Genomic DNA, 20,954 nt, shown 5'->3' with positions numbered 1-20,954 from the left:
CCAGATCTTACGGGCCATCAATTCCATATCTGGAGAGATAAGAGGCATTTGTAGGCTGGAAGCCATGTTCGGTGGTGCTTTCTCATCATCTGTTGAGTAGCAGTGCTAACCACTGTGCTACCGTGCCACCTATAATAAACACTATCCTGCACGAGCACACAATTGGCAAGGAGGACCAACGGAGCAGGGCCTACCTAATAGACACAATTAAGGGGGGAAATTTGCCCCATGCAAATGTTTAAAGGAGGGGGTAACCACTATACCCAGGTAAGTAAACTCTGAAGGGGACCACTTGAATGGAAGATTAGGGAGGGGTGAAAGTATCACCGAGTCCATCCAATGGCATAGCTTCAGACTTTGTGAAATTAATTTTGTAGCCCGAGAAAAGGCTAAATCTATTCACCATGTCAATAATGGCAGGAACAGAAATGTTTGGCTTTGACACAAACAGCAACACATCGTCTGTGTATAGAGTGATCTTATGCTGCTTGCCTCCACTATGTAAACCAAACAGGGTTCTGTCCAATTGTCTCTACCTGACTATTACAAACAATAATGGGGATAACAGGCACCCATGTCTATGCCCTCGCTGGAGACAAAAATCCTCGGACATATAACCTCCCATAAGTAATGCAGCCAGAGGAATTTTATAAAGCACCTGTATCCACTTAACATACTCCTCTCTCAGCCCAAACCTCTGCAGCATATAAAATAAATAATTCCACTCTACCCAATCAAAAGCTTTCTCTGCATCTAAGGAGATCACTATCCCATCCAATGCCTGCCTTTAAAAGACCTGAATAACATTTAATGGTATCCTAACATTGTTACATTAATTCTGACCCTTCTAGAAAGCCAGTCTGATCACCCTTTATGATCAACGGGAGACCTCCCTCCAGGCACCACTTTAAACAACCTCAAATCTCCATTCACATGTGGAATTGGCCAATAGGATGCGCACCCTTCAGAATTTTTGCCGGTTTTCCATTCAAAATAAGTGGAAGTTCCTGAGATTCCCAAGCATAAAACATTCAATATACTGGTCGACTGTAACCTATCCCTGCTAATGTGATAAATAGCAATGTACAATCAGACAAGAAGCATTGTAACAGGGGGAGAGTCCGGATTGTACAATAAACCGCAGATTGTTACTCCAGGTTATTGCATCCATGGAGTTTATATAGGCCAAGGTCTTAGTCGGATTATTGAATGTCTTTACAGAGTTGTCGGACACCACCCTCTGTGTCACAGGATAGAGCACAGCATAATTCACCCCAGCAGCCTTGAACCACTTTCTAACTTCATCAAAGCTTTTATGCTTCTGCTGCATTGCTGCCGAGAAATCCTGAAAGAGACCCGCGCCCCCTCAAAGAGACAGGTCCACCTATAATGCCTCACCGCCTCCGACAGTCTGGCGATCTACAGATGTATGAAAGCGGATATTTATGGGCTGGGGATGTTGGTTGTCCCTGGTCACGATACAGTGTGCTCTTTCCAACTTAATACCCCAACTTTCATATACATCTCTCAAAGAATTTAATAGGGAGCATAGCCTTCACTCTTTCTGGCAAACTAATGACCCGGACATTTTTCTTCCCGCCTTGGCTCCCCAGATCCTCCACGATTTCTGACCTACCACAAAGCTGGGGTGGGATTCTCACGGCGAATCCCCGCGAATGGGCCACGTGCCCCGACGTCGGCACGCGATTCTCCACAGAGCGGAGAATTGGCGCCGGCATGGTCGGTGCGGTCGCGGGCCGCTCTATGCGGCCGGCCAGCCGATTCTCCGGCCCGGATGGGCCAAGTGGCCGTAAGAAAAGAGGCGAACCCAGTCTAACCTGCTCTGGGTCGGCGGACCCCGGAGTGTAAGGGTCGCGTGGCGGCCTTTGGGGGGGGCGAGCGGGGGGGGGGGGGGGGGGGGAGGAGGGTGTGTGTGACGCCGGGAGGGGTCTCCGATGTGGCCTGGCCCACGATCGGGGCCCACCGATCGGCGGGCTGGCCTCTGTGGCTGGGGGCCTCCTTACCTACGCGCCGGCCCTTGTAGTCCTGCGCCATGTTGCGTCGGGGCCGGCGCGTTCAAGGAGGCCACTGCGCATGCGCCCATTGGCGCCGGCGCCACTGCGCATGCGTGGATCCTGTGGTGCACAGTTCGCATCAGGATCTGCAGCTGGACAAGCGCTCCAGCGCCGTGCTGGCCCCCTGGAAGGGCCCGTTCATGCCGTCGTAAAACACGATGGCATTTTCGACGGTGTGGACACCCTGTCGCGGGATTGGAGAATCCCGCCCCTGGTTTACCCCACAGCTGAGCAGTTGCATTTTCAACAATCTGGATTCTCTCCTCCATTTCATTGAGTCTCTTATTAGTATTCCACAGTCTCGTGAGCAATAATATTCTGTGCCAACAAGCTGAGTTTATTGTTAATGACTTTAATGATGTTCGCAGTCATTATTTGCAACGCCTTAGAGAGCGCTGGATCAAGAGTTTGCTCGAGGATCAGGTCACCATGTTGAGGAGTCCCCTCCACCCAGTTACATCCGACTGCTCCCTTTTCGCAACAATATTTTTATGATTCCTTGGCATTTCTTTGACATAATTGGCCAGAAATCTTCTAGGGACACACTATGGAGTTTTCACTCCTGGATGAGGTTGTATGTGCCCCGTGAACCAGGATAAATGAGAGGATACCACAGAGAATGCCGCTATTCCCATGCCTGGGTCACATGATTTCCCCATGATGGTAAATTTCAATTTAAACACATTGGGAGACTTTCATGTCTAAGTTTAATTGCAATTTTAAAATATATTTAATCAATCTTGATACTGGATTTATATTCCAATAATAAAAGCTAATTGCAAATGAATAGGAAGCAATAATCAAATCTGAAGAATTCTGATGTTGAATATAAACAACTCGAGCTTGACTTTTGATTATGATGTAATCTGAAGTCCTTGATTGGATAATTATTTTGTAGTGCAGTTGCATGCATCCATTACCCTGTATATACTGTGTTGGAGACAATGGGCACAATTTAACTAATTGTGAACAAAGTCCCATAGCGAACGTATTTAGCTGCGTGTTTACCGGAGCTCACAGCGCCGATAAATACAAGGCTATAAAACGCGATTTGCATTTGATAAAAGGCCTCAACAGGGAATGCATGACTGAGGCCAAAATGGCGTCCTGATGTTCGAGGCCCCCAAAGCAACCCCTGACCCCCCCCCCCCCCCCCCCCCAATAAGCCCCAACGCACTATGGGAGGGTCCCTGGCACCCGTAGAACCGACCGGCGACTCCTAGCCAGTGTGTCCCGAAGGTCTTGGCAGCTTGACCACCACGATCGTGTCCCTGGCACCCCCCCCCCCCCGCACCTTCACTAGTACTGGCACAGGGCACCCCTGACCTGATCACATCTGCGCAAAAACTGCCAGCTTGGTACTGTCAACCTGGCACCCTGGCAGTGCCCCTGCCAGCTACCAGTGCCATCTGCCATGCTGCCCAAAGGGCATGCACCTGGGTGACTCTGATCCCCTGGCAGACCCCCACAACTGTCTTTCTATCTGATCCGCGCGTTTGCGGAGACCAGAACCGAATGGCGCTCACCCAATGTATCCGAGGCGAGGGTGATTGATCCCATGCCTCGAGTAACTCTGGAAACTGCACATTAGAGTTAGACTAGCTGTCTCGCTTTAATATGCAGATTTAGTAAAAGTGATCCTTCCCATAATGGGTGGTATTTGTATCGTAACGTCTCACAAGATCACATTGGATCTCACGAGGTGCTGCGAGCCAGGTAGGTCCCGGAAGCGGGGTCTCCCGGCGTTTATCAGTCATGCTGCATCGCGACGAGCTGCTTTCCAGATGCAGCGTGGCCATTAAACGTGCCACATAACTTGTAATTCCTTATTTTTGTGACAACAGGCATATTGACCTTTCCTTCCAGTGGATTAAAATAGATTTCTGATGTGTGTAGTTCCATAAATCACAGATTTTGTACATTGACAGCAGTTTTTATTTTTTTAAATACTAAGTTCAAATTTAATTAAAACCAAGTCCATTGATAATTTCCTTTCAAATCATTTTATTGCTATTTGATAATTGTACAGTTATCCCCAGACACTTCCTTGAATCTATGGCTAGTGGTTCAGCACATTCTTTTAACACCTTTCCATAATCTGTCCAGTCCGCTGAGTAGCAATGACTCCTGTAGTACATCAGTTTCAGAAAGTGGAATTTTTACTAGACAGCTATTGTGACACATTGGGTCAGTCAGAAATGAAAGATATTCATGCAAGCATGCAATACTTGTAATGAAGTCTCACTCTGACCTTCTGTATGATTGATTCTGTAATTTAGTTTTCTCAGGCTGTGCCAGAAATGAAATGAAATCATGTTGAACAAGTACTGAATACCCACAGTGCACTACGACAAATCTTCAACCCAAGAGGCTTGAGGGGCAACAGCTGAGCGATTTATCTCTGCACTATTATAGGCTTTGCTAGCATTCAGAATTTCATTTTTCTCATTTGGTTTAAGAGCTTAATTCTGCAGGTAGTTGTGAATGGTTGGGGGCCGGGGGGGGGGGGGGGGGGGGGGGGGAGAAGAGAAGGAAAATAAAACACAGTTCACATATAAATTGCCAGAACAGGAGTATGTGCAGAGGGCTGATAAATGTCTGAATAGAGCTGACCTTCATGTTGGTGAAAGTTGCTGGGGGATTCATCCTCATAATTACCATATAGATTATTTTATTCCTCTTCTGCAATGAAACATTTCAGAGAGCACTATTGCTGATTGAATGAAATTGAACTTGTTAACAGTCTTTCCAGTTTGACTTAGAAATGCTATGGGACCTCTGCTGTATGTTATGTAAGGTTAGTTTTAATGAATCTGATATTAACTCTGAAGGAAAGCGAATGCCAAAGCAAAATGCCTCATCCTATATCCTTATGTATTATTCTGTTAAACCAGTAGATTTTGCTTAAGTGTATGTACTATAGTATTGAATGTACAATTTGCTGAAGTGTATACAATATTCAGAACACTCCTTTGTAGCTGCATGGACTGGATGTATCCCAGTAAATTGTATATTTAGGAGTTTATATTCCATTATGCTCAACCCATGTTTAGAGGCAAGACAGATTTGCAATCCATACTTTGGTTAAAAATGTGAATTGGCACAACTCACAACAAGGAAAATTGCTTTGTATATCAAACATATTGGTGCATAATTATACATGTTTGCAAAATCCTGTGAGTGAATATTCAATTAAGCCTAAAACCAAAGTATTTCCACCCCAACAATGTGAACCAAGCATTTATCTGTGAGTTTTACTTCATAGTAAATATTTCCACGGTGGCCTTTTGTGGTTTTGATTTGTGGCATATATTTAACTTGCAGCCCCACTGCAGAAATCCTTTATTTTCGAAATAAATGTTCCACATAACCTCCAAATCAATTCATGTTTTAATCAATTTAGTGAAATTAACAACCTTGTTACAGAGCTTCAAGTGAAGTAGTTATTTTATGCATCATTAAAATGTTTAATGTCTGGAACGTTTCGTTCTTTTGAACAAAGTGTTCACTGCAGTTGTTTATCTTTGCTATCAAATGAAGATTACCTATGGAATTTTCCATTAGAGCACAATAACTGTGACGTGAAATAAAATGGCTTGCACGATTTTGTAGTTCCATATTTCCCACAATTCACCATTTAAAGCATCATGAAAATGAATGAATCTTTATGCAGAAACTGAAGCCATCAAGGGGTAGGGCACAACAGTATGACTGGAAGTGGCTGTTTTAAGAGCCACAAGTGAAGCTTTCCAGAATTTCTGGTTACCTCGAGTTCCTCAGATTGGTTTAATTATAGCTGATGTTATCCCGCAAAAATCGTATTTGGAACTTCAATTGGTTTTGCACATACTGCTGTAAGATATGAATCATTGCAAAATATACAATTTATAGTGTCCCTGATTGTCTTTGCGGAAGATGTCATGTTTCGTACCAGCTGCTAAAATTACAGCAGCTCTGTGATTAATTCTGGGGCTGACCAATAGCGTGTTGCGGCTTATGATTGTTTTGCCACAGCCACTGAACTGGTGAGTTATGTCAACACTTGTAAAGGGGTCCCAATTTTTTTTCACATTATGCCAACATTTGTTTTCTGGGTTTGTAGTACTACCAATAAAGGCTGTTCATCAGGACATCATTGTCTTACAACTGGGCTTCATTTGAATGTTTTTTGCTGCCCATTGTGGAAATTTTGATCGCGCCATGTGAGAGGACTTGTCACAATACATGCAAACTGAATTTTGGTTCCTGACATTTTCATGCTTGAGTTAATGTTTATCAATATTATGGGACATGACTGAAGCATGTATTTCGTTCTAAACACAAAATTATTTTCTCCCAATAGTTGTGATGTTGTGAGGCGGCAGCCATACAAAGCTAGATGAGAACAGCAAAAAAGATTCCTCTCCATGCATTTAGAAATGAGCAGGAACAGAAGGAAAATGAGTGACATGGACACGCTTAAATCAGAGTGCTTCACTTCTAATTTCTCATTTTAATTTGTGCCAAAATTACAGTCACAGTCAGACTTCTCAATAATCCACCAGATAAAACCAAATCTTCTGCTCAACTGAAGCAACGTACACAGATAAGGACCAAAGCGAGAACTGTTTTTTTTAGTGACCTGTCTCACTAGAATTGAATTAGTAATATGTATATATTTGGATTGTATTTACATTTACATTTTTCATTACTTATTTATGCTCATCATAACAAGGGATGTGAAGGTTTTCCTTTTTTTTGAACAGGTAATCAAATTGAAGCACTTCTTGGTCCCAGAGGCCTGTAAAGCTCTGCCTGATATGACAGCAGCCTCTAAAGAGCATCCTTTATTGCAGCAGTGTGCATTTTCAGCCATTCTTTGGGCTTGCTGAGTGAGCTGGACAATTTAATACCAATTAGTGTGAGGCCAAAGGCAGCTTTTCTGCTGTGGACTTGGGCTAAGCAGTTCACTTACTCTGGCTTCGATTCAAACTTAGGCAAACAAACAAATGTCCCTACCCTCATGGGCAGCACTGCCAGCAAGTTAATTTCCAGCTCTCTTGGAGAATTATTACTGGAGAATTTGCACAGAGAGTCACAAAGTAATTTCAATTGATTTTGCTAGATTACTTACTTAAATTACATTATTATTTTTTGCTTGAAAGCTTATTTTCCATAAACATCATCAACAGACCATACCATTCGCAGTAATAACATAGTATTGTTTTTGTATTTATTAGACAATTCACAGGTAAAAAGTAGCTGTCTTGTTCAGACGTTATCTGGTCAATCTCATTTATGGGTCACAAGTGACATGAGAGATAACTGAACCAGTGAGCTTAATAATAACTCAGTCTTACTTGTGCATATAAGTATCATTACCTCATCACTGATTGTGATATAGCTTCTTTATTTAGCGCACAAAGCTGACATCAAGCAAAAGCCTTTCAGGTCACCCTATCCCCTCCTTCTCCAGGACCATGCACCATATAATATTGGCAATCTCAAATGTTTCAATATTTATGTATCGATATAGCTCTTCCGTTCAGTCCCATCTTGTTGTCTTCCACAATCTTTCCCCAACTGCATCTCCACAGGACTATTGGGTAGACGTTTAATCTTCCTGCAAGGAGGAACTCATCCATCTTTCATTCCATGAAAGCGAGATGAAAATCGACCTCATTGTGTAATGGGAGTTGTTGATATCTCAAATTGTGTCCTGTCTTTCCAATCCCATTGGATATTTTATAATTGCTTCCAATGGTAAAGAAAATGACCTAATTCTCTTGCCCATTACGATCTGTGTCCAAATAACATATTTCTGAACCTGCTTTATCCTTCTATCAATACAGGACCTGGGCCAAGCTCAAGTTCCCCAGTATCACCATGATCCGACCATGAGTATGAGGTCTGTTGTTCACATGGCAGATGTCAATCAAACAGGAATGATGCAACATAATCAGTTGACCACTATTAACCAATCACAGCTGAGTGCACAACTGGGATTGAATTTAGGAGGTGCTAATGTGCCCCACAGTTCTCCCTCGCCCCCTGCCAGCAAGTCAGCAACCCCTTCTCCATCTAGCTCGGTAAATGATGATGATGCTGAGGAATTCAACAGGGTAAGTTTGCTGCTTCCTCACACTCTCAAAAATATTTAGAGCGTAGATTTACTTTGAATTGTTCTGGAGCTTTATGCACGTATTTTAATTGATAATGCTTCTTGAAGAATGTAGCCTTCTATCTTAAAAGGATAATGCTTGCTGTTGTACTGAGGCACTTAATTATCTTAAAATAGTCATTGTAATTGTGAAAGATAGACATTGTTCAATGTAGTTTGCTTATTTTTCTATTCTTCCTGTTTGATTTATTTATGGAAATAATTTTGAGTTCAGTGCAGAGACACTAAATTTCAAGGTCAATAAATGCTAAGTCTCATCTGGAAATTCTATGGAAAAAGCAAATGAAGAGTTCTGCCAAATGTCACTGTTAATTTCATAGGATAATTGCCATTTTTAAGTTTGCTTTGAGAGAGTGATATTTGATTAACTAATCTGCCTTGATTTGCTTTTGTTCTGTCAAGCACTTTAGAGATTGTTTTAAAGCCAGTTAGCTAATCCAGATCAAGAAGGCATTGTACATATTTGATTGCCTAGAGCTTTGATCTGCTGTTGCTAAATCCCTGCATGATTCAAAAGTATAGTGTATGCTTGATGCCTAAAGACATTTGATACATTGTCAACTTTTGATTTATCTAATGGAGAATGTACAAATTTCTTCTTTCAATTTTTACCTTTAAGAAAAGGAGCATTAGAGTCCTAAATGAATAATCATTTTTGAACATAATTTAATCAAAGGTTTCAGGCTTACAATTTTAATCACCTTGAAGTGAGCACTCACAATTTCTGTCCTGCTTCAGGTGAGTGTTTGAAAAACGAGCGGCAGTGGATTCAGGAAAAAACCCCAAGACACCAAAGAAGAAAAGAAGAAAGATCCCAATGAGCCCCAGAAACCTGTGTCAGCATATGCTCTATTCTTCAGGGACACGCAAGCTGCCATTAAAGGACAAAACCCCAATGCTACGTTTGGAGAAGTTTCCAAAATTGTAGCATCCATGTGGGATAGTCTAGGAGAGGAACAAAAAACAGGTAACTTACAGATTCTCTATACAGATCTTGGGCAGAATGGGGGTCGAAGAAATCGCCCAGGGCCGGCGTCAATCCCGCCCCCGCTGTGTCCCGAATCCTCCGCCTCCCGAGATTCGGTGGGGGCGGGAATTGCGTTGCGCCAGTCGGCGGGCCCCCCACGGCGATTCTCCAGCCCGCGATGGGCTGAAGTCATGCCGCTGACAGGCCTTTCCTGCCGGCGTGGTTTAAACCACCTCTGGTACCGGTGGGATTGGCAGCGCAGGCGGGCTCCGGGGACCTGGAGGGGGTGCGCGGGGCGATCTGACCCCGGGGAGTGCCCACATGGTGGCCTGGCCCGCGATCGGGGCCCACCGATCGGCGGGCCGGCCTGTGCCGTGGGGGCACTCTTTCTTCCGCCCCCGCCATGGCCTTCACCATAGCGGAGGTGGAAGAGACCCCCTCCCCTGCGCATGCACCGGTATGACGTCAGCAGCCGCCGACGCTCCGGCGCATGCGCAGACTTACGCCGGCCAACAAAGTCCTTTCGGCCCCGGCTGGCGTGACGCCAAAGGCCGTTCACGCCAGCCGGCGGAGTGGATACCACTCCGGCGCGGGCCTAGCCCTTAACGGTGCGGAGAATTCCGCAACTTTGGGACGGCCCGACGCCGGAGTGATTCACGCCACTCCGACACGCCGGGTAGGGGAGAATCCCGGCCCTTGTGTAAGATTATTGGCAGTCAGATTTTTTTTTTTAACCAAATAAAAATTGATAATATGGTTGGATTACATTAATATATATTACATGAGTAATGGGCTGAATTTGCTGTGCTAATGTGAGCAAGACTGTCAGCATTCTCTGTCATTACTTTGCTAGCAATCCTGGGAAGCTCAGTAAAACAGGCAGCTGGACTTTAACCCCCAGAAAGAAAGTTGACCAGCATCCGACGCACTGTAAGGAAGCCAGCCCCACAACCATATCACACTTACTTCTGGTGGGCTAAAAAAGCAGAGAGTGGGACCTCCTCCCATCAGTGGGAGAAAGTCCTGTCCTTGAGAGCTGATGTTCAATCTGATTGGTTGACAGCTCTATCAGTCCCAGCAGTGCCAGAACCCGACAGTGGGAACTGCCAGGATTGCAAGAAGGCCCACGATGAAGAAAGGATGGGTGATGGAGCCAGGAGAGTTGGACCTTTTTGGGTAGGGAGGGATTGGGCAGCTTGGGTGGGTGGGGGTGGGGCGGGGGGGGGGGGGGCGCTCTGGAGCACTGGATTGGGGGGGGGGGGGTGATTTTGGAGGCAGGGTGAGAAGGAACAAAATGGGAGTAACATCTTGGAGCACACCCTAAATGATGTGCCCCCTTTCCTTCTGTCCTTTTTCAATTTGTGCTCATCTGCTCATGGCAACTGCGTTATGTTTTGGGCAGTGTAATATTCCCGTTAATTAGCTTGGTACCATTTTCAATTGTCCCTGAATTATGGCCGCGATTCTCCGCTCCCCACGCCGGGGGGAAGAATTGCGGGAGGGTCGGGCGAATCACGCCATGCCGCCCTGGCACCCCCCGCGATTCTCCCACCCCCGCAAAAATGGTGTGTCGCGTTTTGCGACATGCCGCTCGGAGAATCGCCGCACGCCGTTTTTCCCAGCGACCGACAATCCTCCGGCCCGAATGGGCCGAGCAGCCTGACGACCTTGACCGGTTCACGCCGGTGGCAACCACATCTGGTCGCTGCCGGCGTGAACATCGCACGACAGGTAAGTGTGAGCCTGTGGGGGACGGAGAGAAGATCGAGCACCACGGGCGTGCTCATCAAATGTCTGGCCCGCGATCGGTGCCCACTGATCGTCGGGCCGGCATCTGTAAACGACGCACTCTTTTCCCTCCGCCATCCCGCAAGATCAATCCGCCATGTCTTGCAGGGCAGCAGAGGGGAAGACGGCAACCGCGCATGCGCGGGTTGGAGCCGGCCAACCTGCGTATGCGCGGCTGACGTCACTTAGGCGCCGCTGGCCGTGTCATTCTCGGCGCACCGCTTTGATGCAAGCGTCAAGGCCCGGCGCCCGAGATTCGCGCAACGCCGCTCCTAGCCCCCTGGGGGGGGGGGGGGGGGGGGGGCGGTGAGAATGGGGGGCAAGGAGCGGGTTTCACTCTGGCGTCGGCTGTTTCTCTCTGTTTTGGAGAATCGTGCCCTATGTATTTAAAAATGGTGAACAGGATGTTGATTTTAGAACCAGCCCACCTGTCTTTCATGGTGGACAGCTCAGGGTTGGATGGGAAGGTGGAGGGCTGGACATGACTTATATTTTACCTGCCCCCCCTTCCAAAACTCTGTCAAATTGATTCCAGACGGGGGCCATAAAATCCAGAGGTTACTAACAGTGATTCTATGCTTCGCCAAACGGTGCATTATTGAGTACCCCCCTGTCCCCGCAAACACGGAAATAATGAATAAATGAAAACTCTCACTTTTAAAATTGTAAGTCTTGCTGTTAACAAAGAACCTTGAAAAGGACATCTTGTTGAATGAGGTATAAACTGGGTTTTAACCAATGTACTAACTTCATTGTTATTTCTGAATATCCTCACAGCTTTTCAAGGTCAGCACCAAGTGATGTTGTTTGGTGATATTTTGTTGGTCATTATAGAAGTCGTTTGAATTTTCCTTTCCATTAAAGTCATGAAAAGAAAATCAGCTGAAGTTATGCGTGGCCAATCTGATTTTGCCCACTTCGCACTATCATCACAAAAACTTGAAATTAACCCCAAAACTACACACACTATCTCATATTCTCTTAATCAAGTCACTAACAATGAGAAACAAAATAACATTAACTGATCCTTGTTCAATCCGATTCATAACATTTCATTTTACTCTTTTGTTCTCCACTTCTCTTTCTTTCTCTCTTTCTTTCCATCCCTTACTCAATTTCGTTTCTCTATTGTTCTGCCACCTTTTTCCTGTTTTTTCCCCCCCTCTCTTAGGCCAGGATTTTCATTGGGATGACTTGGGAGCCCTTCAAAGCTAGCGGGTGGGTTCTGATTCCAAAATTCCTGACCCCATTCCCCGGCTGTCTGATTTTTGTGAGTGCCTTTAATGGGTGCAGACTTGTTCCTATCACAAGCTCATAGCCAGCACTTTCAACATGACTGGCTCCATTCCATGTATAGACACATCCTACTCCTCCACATTTTTGATGGAGTCGGGGCAGGTTTCACAACGGAGTCGGGAACTCTAGTCTGCATGACGGGACATTTAAAGGGTAGGTTCAAAAGGTCTTCCTCATGTCTCTTATGTGAAACTTTGCCCTTCTACCCACTCTCTATGGTCCCTGGCCCCTCATGCCCCACAAACCAAGCTATGGTACTTCCATGCCATTTACCCACTATACACTGTCTAGAAACAATGGGCGCAACCTTCCCAAAAGGGAAAAAAGTCCCCGAACGAGCTACGTGCTTTCTGGCACTCGCTTTGAATAAGGGGCCTAAACAGCGAACATGCGGCGAGGCTGCACATAACCCCGTTTTTTACAATGGTGAACTCTGCTTGCCGGAGCCCCCCATTGTAGCGAGGGATCGGGATGCTATTTTTAAATGGTGCCCTGACCCCCCCCCCCCCCCTCCCCACCCCCCAACACCCACACCGGGCAACGCCGGCCCAATCCGTGCGTGCAAAAGTGCCAGCTTGGCACGGCCTCTGCCAGTTGGAAGTGCCAACTGGGAAACTTGGCAGTGCCAGGATGGCACGCATGTGGCACTGCCAGTGTGGCAGGCTGGCACTGCCAGAGTATCCACATGTCACCATCCTTCCCAAAGAACATGCAGCTTGGAGCCTCCGATCCCCTTGGAGACACCCACTAGTGCCAATCCATCTGTACTAAACGGCGCTCGCCCAAGGTCCATGAGGCTATGGGGCAGCAGGGTAGCATGGTGGTTAGCATAAATGCTTCACAGCTCCAGGGTCCCAGGTTCGATTCCCGGCTGGGTCACTGTCTGTGTGGAGTCTGCACGTCCTCCCCCTGTGTGCGTGGGTTTCCTCCGGGTGCTCCGGTTTCCTCCCACAGTCCAAAGATGTGCGGGTTAGGTGGATTGGCCATGCTAAATTGCCCGTAGTGTCCTAATAAAAGTAAGGTTAAGGGGGGGTTGTTGGGTTACGGGTATAGGGTGGATACGTGGGTTTGAGTAGGGTGATCATGGCTCGGCACAACATTGAGGGCCGAAGGGCCTGTTCTGTGCTGTACTGTTCTATGTTCTATGTTCTAGGTGAAGGAATTGAATCTCAAAGCCTCACGTACCTTCTGCACATTAGAATAAGGCTTTACTGCCTTGCTCTAATAATGCAGATTTGCCAATAACTGAACCCACGGGTTTGTGGACGGGAATCGCATGAGGTGTTCCGAGCCGGGTAGATCCCGGGAGTGGGGTCTCCCAGATTTCACCGGCCATGCTGTGCTGTGGCGAGATGCTTCTGTGGCACAGCATGGCCGGAAAATCATGTCCAATGAATCCAATAGTGAAAGCAAGATGTGTAAAAAAACAACTTTAAAAGAGAAATACATTCACAGCCTTCTCCTATATTGAAAAGTAGTCATTTCAACACAAGCTAATATAAATGTCAGTCATCCAGACTTTTTAAAATATCAGATACAAAAACTACAAACCCTTGAAACTACTTAACCCTGTGTAAATAAACACTATGAAATTGATAGCAAAGATCAGAGAACCCGTGCTGTCAATCAAAATGTTTTCTCGGAGTCACAGGTACTTCAACAAGGGTATTAGTTGTCTGGGCTCTTGGCAAACATACATCATGAGGCTTTATTCAAAGATTTTTTTTTACACATCCTCATGTCACTATATGGTTCATTGACCCACTATTCACTCTCGAGAAACAATGAGCATGGCAGTGCCATGACTGAGCATGAGGGGCCATGGGTGTAATGGCACAGCTTGGACACGAGGGAGTAGAGGGGGCATGAGGTGGCGTAGATGGGGCATGAGGAGTGTTTGGGGTTTGAGGGCTGGAGGGCCTTTGTGTTCCTTATTCTAACTGGGACAAAGTCCCACATTACTGCACCAGGCACCTACTGTGACTGCCTCCAAACTCGTAACTGTGCCAGTTGACCAAGTGGGGGTCTCCAAGGGCTGCATGCCCTTTGGGAAGAGTGGTGAACTGGCACTGTTGGTGGCTGCATTCAACCCCCCACAATGAAGATTCTCCCATCTTCTATTCTCCCAAGAAACGTGGGCCAAACCGGCACTTTTCCCGATTCCCACGACCGGATGAAAATCCAGGCCTTAGTTTTTCTTCCTCATTCCTATCTTTACTCTGTGGTTATTTCTGTATTCTTCCAATTTCTGAGAGCTATTTCTCTTGACAAGTAGCTCTGTGAGAAAGTGCCAGCTATTTTAAGGTGTCCAGTTTATAGTGCTGCAACTTGCATTTGATTAAGTCCAAGTGTTTCACAAAGGTGAAACGTGTCTCCCACCTTACGTGACAGCTTCACACCTGGATTCCTTTCTAATTGCCTGTCTTTCACCATCCACAAACTCAAGTTGTCTATAACATAGTTAATCATGAACTCACCCATATGAAATTCAGCCCCACCATCAATCTGATACTCCATCTTCCCCCACCCTCCCCCTCTCTTTCACCCTCCCCCTCTCTTTCACCCTCCCCCTCTCTTTTACCCTCCCATTAATCATTATTTAGCGACACACACTCCAACCCCATCACCTCTCCATTTAGCTCCACTTTAAAAATCTTCTCAAAACTATATTTTAAATTGGGCATTTGCTTGTCCATTTCCATTCCTTGGATCCCATTTTACCGTATGTAAATACAAGTAGTTGTTGTTAAACACAAGACTTTTTTTAAAGATCTGAAAGTTGTCAATAAATAAAAATCCTTAATAAGCATAGGATTCAAAATTGCTATGCTACATATGAAAATATTTTACTGCATAGTTTTCTTACAATTATTAACATTGTGCATTTTGTATGATAATTTTAACCATCAGAATATCTGTTTCTGAATGTAGGTATACAAAAGAAAAACAGAAGCCGCGAAAAAAGAATATCTAAAAGCACTTGCTGCGTATCGAGCTAGCCTTGTTTCAAAGGTAATCTTCCAAAAGTGCATGTTGAATGTGGTCTGTTTGTTTACATAGGGTTTTGTAGTTCATGCTAGATTGTGGGTTGCTGCTGGAGTCACCTTAATTAAAATTTCACACAATTTACATAACAGAACTTGATTTTATGTCAAAAGTTGGAGTGCAAAGTGAGTGACATTGGATTAATGCAAAAGAAACCCTACGTTTTATCATTTGTAAATTGTCGGAATAAAGTCATCTCCAAAATCTGATGGACAAAATATATATTTTTTCAAACAAAATTGCGCAAACACATGATATCGGCCAGCCATGATTCAGTGGTTGTACTTTTGCAGCCAAGTCAGAAGATTTTGCGTTCAAGTCCACTGCACAGGTTTGAGCACATAATCTGGGGATGAACTTCATTGCTGTGCTGAGGGACCACTGCATTGTCCTTCAGATGAGATGTTAAACTTATTTGCCTCCTCGGGTGGACTTAGAGCAAATTCAACCATAAACCTATTGAATGGCAGGGCAGCACGGTGACACAGTGGTTAGCACTGCTGCCTCACGGCACCGAGGTCCCAAGTTCGATCCTGGCTCTGGGTCACTGGCCGTATGGAATTTGCACATTCTCCCCGTGTTTGCGTGGGTTTCGTCCCCACAACGCAAAAGATATGCAAGCTAGGTGGATTGGCCACGCCAAATTGCCCCTTAATTGGAAAAAATGAATTGGGTACTCTAAATTTATTTGATAAAAACTTATTAAATGGCGGAGCAGGCTTGAGGGACCGAATGGTCTACTCTTGCTCCTAATTCGTATGTTCTTGATTGACAAGGGAGTCAGGGTCGTAGGGGTAGTAGACAGAAAAGTAGAATTGAGGTCACAATCAGATCAGCCATGACCTTATCAATGGTGGAGCAGGCTTAAGGGGCCAAATGGCCTACTCCTGCTCCTGATGTATATGTCCATATCTTCCATTATCCTTCCCAATCTTTATCCCTCAGTTGATTTCACTAAAACCGATCATCCATTCTTTTTGCTGTTTCTGGGACCTTACTGTAATTATCTACCACATTTCTTGCATCACAACGGTGACAAAGCATCACAATAACTTCAGTGGCTGTATAGCGTTTGGTTGATTGTGAAAGGTACCGCATGAATTCAAGTTATTTGTTTTCTTCCATAAACGTGAGGCTAATGGGATTCAGTCAATGCCACATTATTGCACTCTGGGGAAGTTGCATAATTCACTTTTATATGGGTCTGATTGATATCTCTGGGAACGGGACCTGGAGTCTGGCAGGACTGAGATGGCGTTTTAGGGCTAGTGGTATTTTGGGGGTCTGCCACATGATCGGAGTTCAAGTGTTCTGAAGCTCCAGGAATATTGGTAAATGTAGACTATAACACTTGACCAAGTCCTGGAAGCTGGGACAACTTATTGAGGGATCCTGAGATCTGGAGACATTAGAGAGAGGAGACCGCTAATTCTTAATGGTTTTTAATTATATTTGCAAAGAATTGGAAAGGGTCAGCGATGTAATAGAGATGGCAGGAAATTAAGACAACTATTTTCAATCCTTTAGAGGCAAAATTTCCTGATTAGACATCCACTTAATATGTTAATATTCCAATTATAAATCTGCCTTATCTAAGGTTCAACTTGCTGGTTTGATAGCTTACTTTTTTAGCGTATAGAATTCTATCTATTTCCAACTAATATCAATGCACCCATCATTTAGTCATTAGGAAAACGTTAAATGTCATGAGTATAATGGTTGGAAGTGAATGCATTGGAGAAGTAAGACAAAAATGGAGAATCAGTTGGCATTCTTTTAAAATAATTTATCTTAGAAAATAAACCATTTATACCAAAAGATTAATTTTATTTGATATTATTTATTTATATTGCCCAAAATGTATTACTACTTTTTCTCATGAATGAGCACATTTAAAAAAAGAGTTATCTCGGTAATCTGATATTTTTTCAATATTTGTTTCACCAGCACCTGTTGTTTAGAAATATGAAGAAGCAATTGATTAACTACCACATCTTTTAAGCCAATAATAAGGTCAAAAATACCATATTTGCCATAGGCATGTTAACGATTTTCATAGTATTCCACTTTCTGATTTGTTTAAATTTGATCTAATTGATATTTATCACAGCATGTTATTGATATCTGATTTTCATTATTGTTTATATTACATGGATGGTTGAGTTATTTTATTTCACAGTAACATGATAATGATGCATGATTTCAACTTACCAGATGACTAGCCACATCCATAATGTGACCTCAAACTGATGGCATCTGTCCATTGCATTCCATTGAAGACGTATGGCATCACATTTCTGTTTAATCTTACTGAATTGAAAGGAAAAGTGGCTAAAAGTGTTCAAGAGCATTTACCCTTTGCCAATCCAACTCCACCTTGCCACCCTTTCTTCCCTATTTATAGTGTACACCAGGGCAAATTTAATGGCGTGATTTCAGCGAGGAAATCCCCTTGAATCTTGCCCCTTGGTGTCGGAATCAGCCATTTGGAATGGTGGACTTCCTCCTTTTGAAAGTCTGTTTATTTTCACCTTATTGTATTATGGCACATAAATGATCATCAGGAAATCAAAATGTAAAGACAGCTCATGACAACCTAATAGCACTGTCATCAATGAGGCATAATGTTAATGACTTCAGTTACCTTTCTTTGAAAAGTATTATTGTTGTTGCACACACATTTCCAGTGTTTTACTTATTTTAAGGTACTGGCATTGTGATCTCTCCGCAGGCTGCTGCTGAATCAGCTGAAGCTCAGACCATGCGTTCTGTTCAGCAGACTTTAGCATCGACTAGTCTTTCAACTTCCCTTCTTATGAATCAATCACTTTCCCAGCATGCATCTGTCTCAGCATCAAACCAGACACTGCCAAGGGCAATAGCCCCCAAACCAATGAGGTTGCCCTTGCAAGGCAATCAGCTGGTTGCATCAGTTACTATAACACCAAACATGTCAACAAATATTGCCACGTCTATGGGGACCTCCATGGTTCCCACTCCACCTTCACCCCAGCTAAGCCCTCCATTGCAGCCTCAGCAACACCAGATACAACAGATGCAGCAACATCAATTGCAACACTTTCAGCAGCAACAAATGCAGCAACAAATGCAACAGCAAATGCAGCATCAGCAAATCCAGCAACATCAACACCAAATGCAACAGCATCAATTGCAGCAGCAGCAGATGCATCATCAAATGCATCAACATCAAATCCAGCAGCACATGCAGCAGCAGCTACAGCAGCAGTTGCAACAACAGCAGATTCAGCAGCAGTTACAGCAAATGCAGCTACAGCACATGCAGAAACAGCAAATCCAGCAGCTGCAACAGCAGCAGCATCCACCTCAGCACTCACCACTTCAGCATTCCCCTGTTGCCTCACAGTCAGTGGTGGCCTCACAAATCACTTCTCCAGTCCCCACACGATCAAGTCCACAGCCAGCCCAGCAACAACAACAATCTCCACTACAAACCCAGGCCCAGACCCAAGTATTGCCACAGGTCAGTAACTTTTAAAAATGAAAACTTCCCAGCAAAACAAGGTGGCATGTCATTTTAAGCTGACTTGACTAATCTTCTAAATGAAAGATATTTGATAGGTTGATAAATTTGGTGTAATGATGACCTCAGACTGTTTGTTATAAATAAATAAATATGTGCTTCAAGATGCTCTTTGACTTGTGGTAAAATGATCCCAACATGGATTTTTTTCCAATCAATTATGCACATTATGTTGATTAAAATGTGAAGCTGAACATTTTAGCTCTGTTGTGTACTATGTATAAAGTATTTTCCACAGTGGCACATGCCCTATATTTCTTTGAAGAAATTGTAAGACAATAATCCGACAGACTGTTTAAATAAAAGTCATAACATTAAAAATGCGTGGTAATTGGTATGATCATATTTAAATATTTAACATAGAATAGGTACATTTGTCAAAAAATGACTGAAGAATTCGATCAGTAAGAAAAGATTTACACTGACTAAAAGGCTTTAATTGATGACTTGTAATAAATTATTCTGTATTGTTATGGATTGTGAATTCAATTAGATTAATTTCCACATTCCATATATGTTTTTAATTCTTATGGGATGATTAATGTCATTTTCATGATTCTACCACATCAATGCAGCACAGAACTCAAACTAAAACTAAACTGGAATAGGTACACAATGTCAGCTCTCGATGGCCGACACACCTCTCGGGTGATGTCAGCTAATAATCAGAAAGGGACCAGAATCCATGAAATGCATCATTCTTGGGAATAACTAACATTGGTCTTTCGGGGGCAGCACGGCGGCACAGTGGTTAGCATTGCTGCCTACGGCGCTGAGGACCCGGGATCGAATCCTGGCCCTGGGTCACTGTCAGTGTGGAGTTTGCACATTCTCTCCGTGTCTGTGTGGGTTTCACCCCCACAACCCAAAGATGTGCAGGATAGGTAGATTGGCCATTCTAAATTGTCCCTTAATTGGAAAAAATAATTGGGTACTCTAAATTTAGAAAAAAAGAAAAAAAAACTTTGGTCTTTCCTTGTTGGAAACTCAACAAATATATTACTGGAAGGGAAAAGCTTTATTCGATCCTGTCTACATTAAAGTCCATAGATGATAAATCTTACAGGATTTAATTCATTCTTCAGAAAGTCCTTCATAATTCATTGTGTTTGATGGTCTTTTCACACTTGCGGAATGGATCCAGTCGATAATGCACTTATTACCTTAGTCCACAAACAGATGACAACTGGGAAAGTGCAGTTACACTCTTATGTACCTGTATGCTGTTTTGCAAATGTATCTGCTGTCCTATCTCCAATAACCATTGTTAAATAGATTAAAGAATCTGAAATGATTGACCTGAAGCAGGAATTGAATTGTAACTCCAATTCGTGAGAGATGCTACGTCTCTCACTTTTTACCATCATTACTTTTCTATTGAACTCGCTTGTGTGATATTGAATGCAATTCCTTGTTAATAGTCTTCCTCACTTAGTCATCCACAAAACGTCCAAGTGTAACCATGCTGCTCCTGCACCCCAAATTGGAATTAAAAGATTTTCCGAAATGTATATACACAAATTTGGAAATACTTTGAAGGGTCAAAGAAAATGTATTAAAGGATAAACATCCATTGCAAAGAATTGTGTGTTCTTGTAAATAGATCATAGTAGTACGAGATCTTATCAGTTGTCTGTTTTCTCAGAAGTAAATTAATCAATAATCTGTATTAATAGCACTGAGAAAAAAGTACTGAGCACCTTTGTGCATACTGCCTGCGCACAGATGGGATTAGCAGTTCACATTATTTCATTTCTCATCCAAGTGCTTCAGAAATGAGGCTGCCATCGTAATGTTTTCTGGAACAGCATGGCTGCCGTCCCCAGCTGTCTCCAGTGATTAATTACAGCATCTGTCCTGTCAGAAGCTATAGTGAAGAAGTCTGGTTAAAATTGCAAATGAGTGCTGGCAACAACCTTAAACTGCTGATGATAAAATGAAAATTAAAAACAGCAAGTGTCATGCATGACTGGAATCCCAATACACACTGGGGACATGCTGTTGTATGTGTCCATAGCTACCATCTATTAGTTATAAACAGAAATTAAAATGATGAGCGCC

The 20,954-nt window shown here is 43.8% G+C and overlaps 1 protein-coding gene across 1 annotated transcript in view; it reads left to right on the top strand.

Moving 5' to 3' along the window:
• The window catches only part of tox3 (TOX high mobility group box family member 3), a 143,587-nt gene extending 123,850 nt beyond the window's left edge, over positions 1 to 19,737 (top strand). Inside the window, 5 exon segments of the mRNA XM_038806709.1 lie at positions 7,907 to 8,180; positions 8,979 to 9,032; positions 9,035 to 9,199; positions 15,216 to 15,298; positions 18,063 to 19,737. Of these exon segments, the coding sequence (XP_038662637.1) occupies positions 7,907 to 8,180; positions 8,979 to 9,032; positions 9,035 to 9,199; positions 15,216 to 15,298; positions 18,063 to 18,848 (1,362 nt within the window). The 3' untranslated portion in view covers positions 18,849 to 19,737.
• The last annotated feature ends 1,217 nt before the right edge of the window (positions 19,738 to 20,954 follow it).

Source organism: Scyliorhinus canicula, chromosome 9 (assembly GCF_902713615.1).
Source record: "Scyliorhinus canicula chromosome 9, sScyCan1.1, whole genome shotgun sequence".
NCBI lineage: Eukaryota > Metazoa > Chordata > Chondrichthyes > Carcharhiniformes > Scyliorhinidae > Scyliorhinus > Scyliorhinus canicula.
Note: the sequence above shows the minus strand (reverse complement) of the source record. Positions and strands in the feature narration are given on the sequence as shown.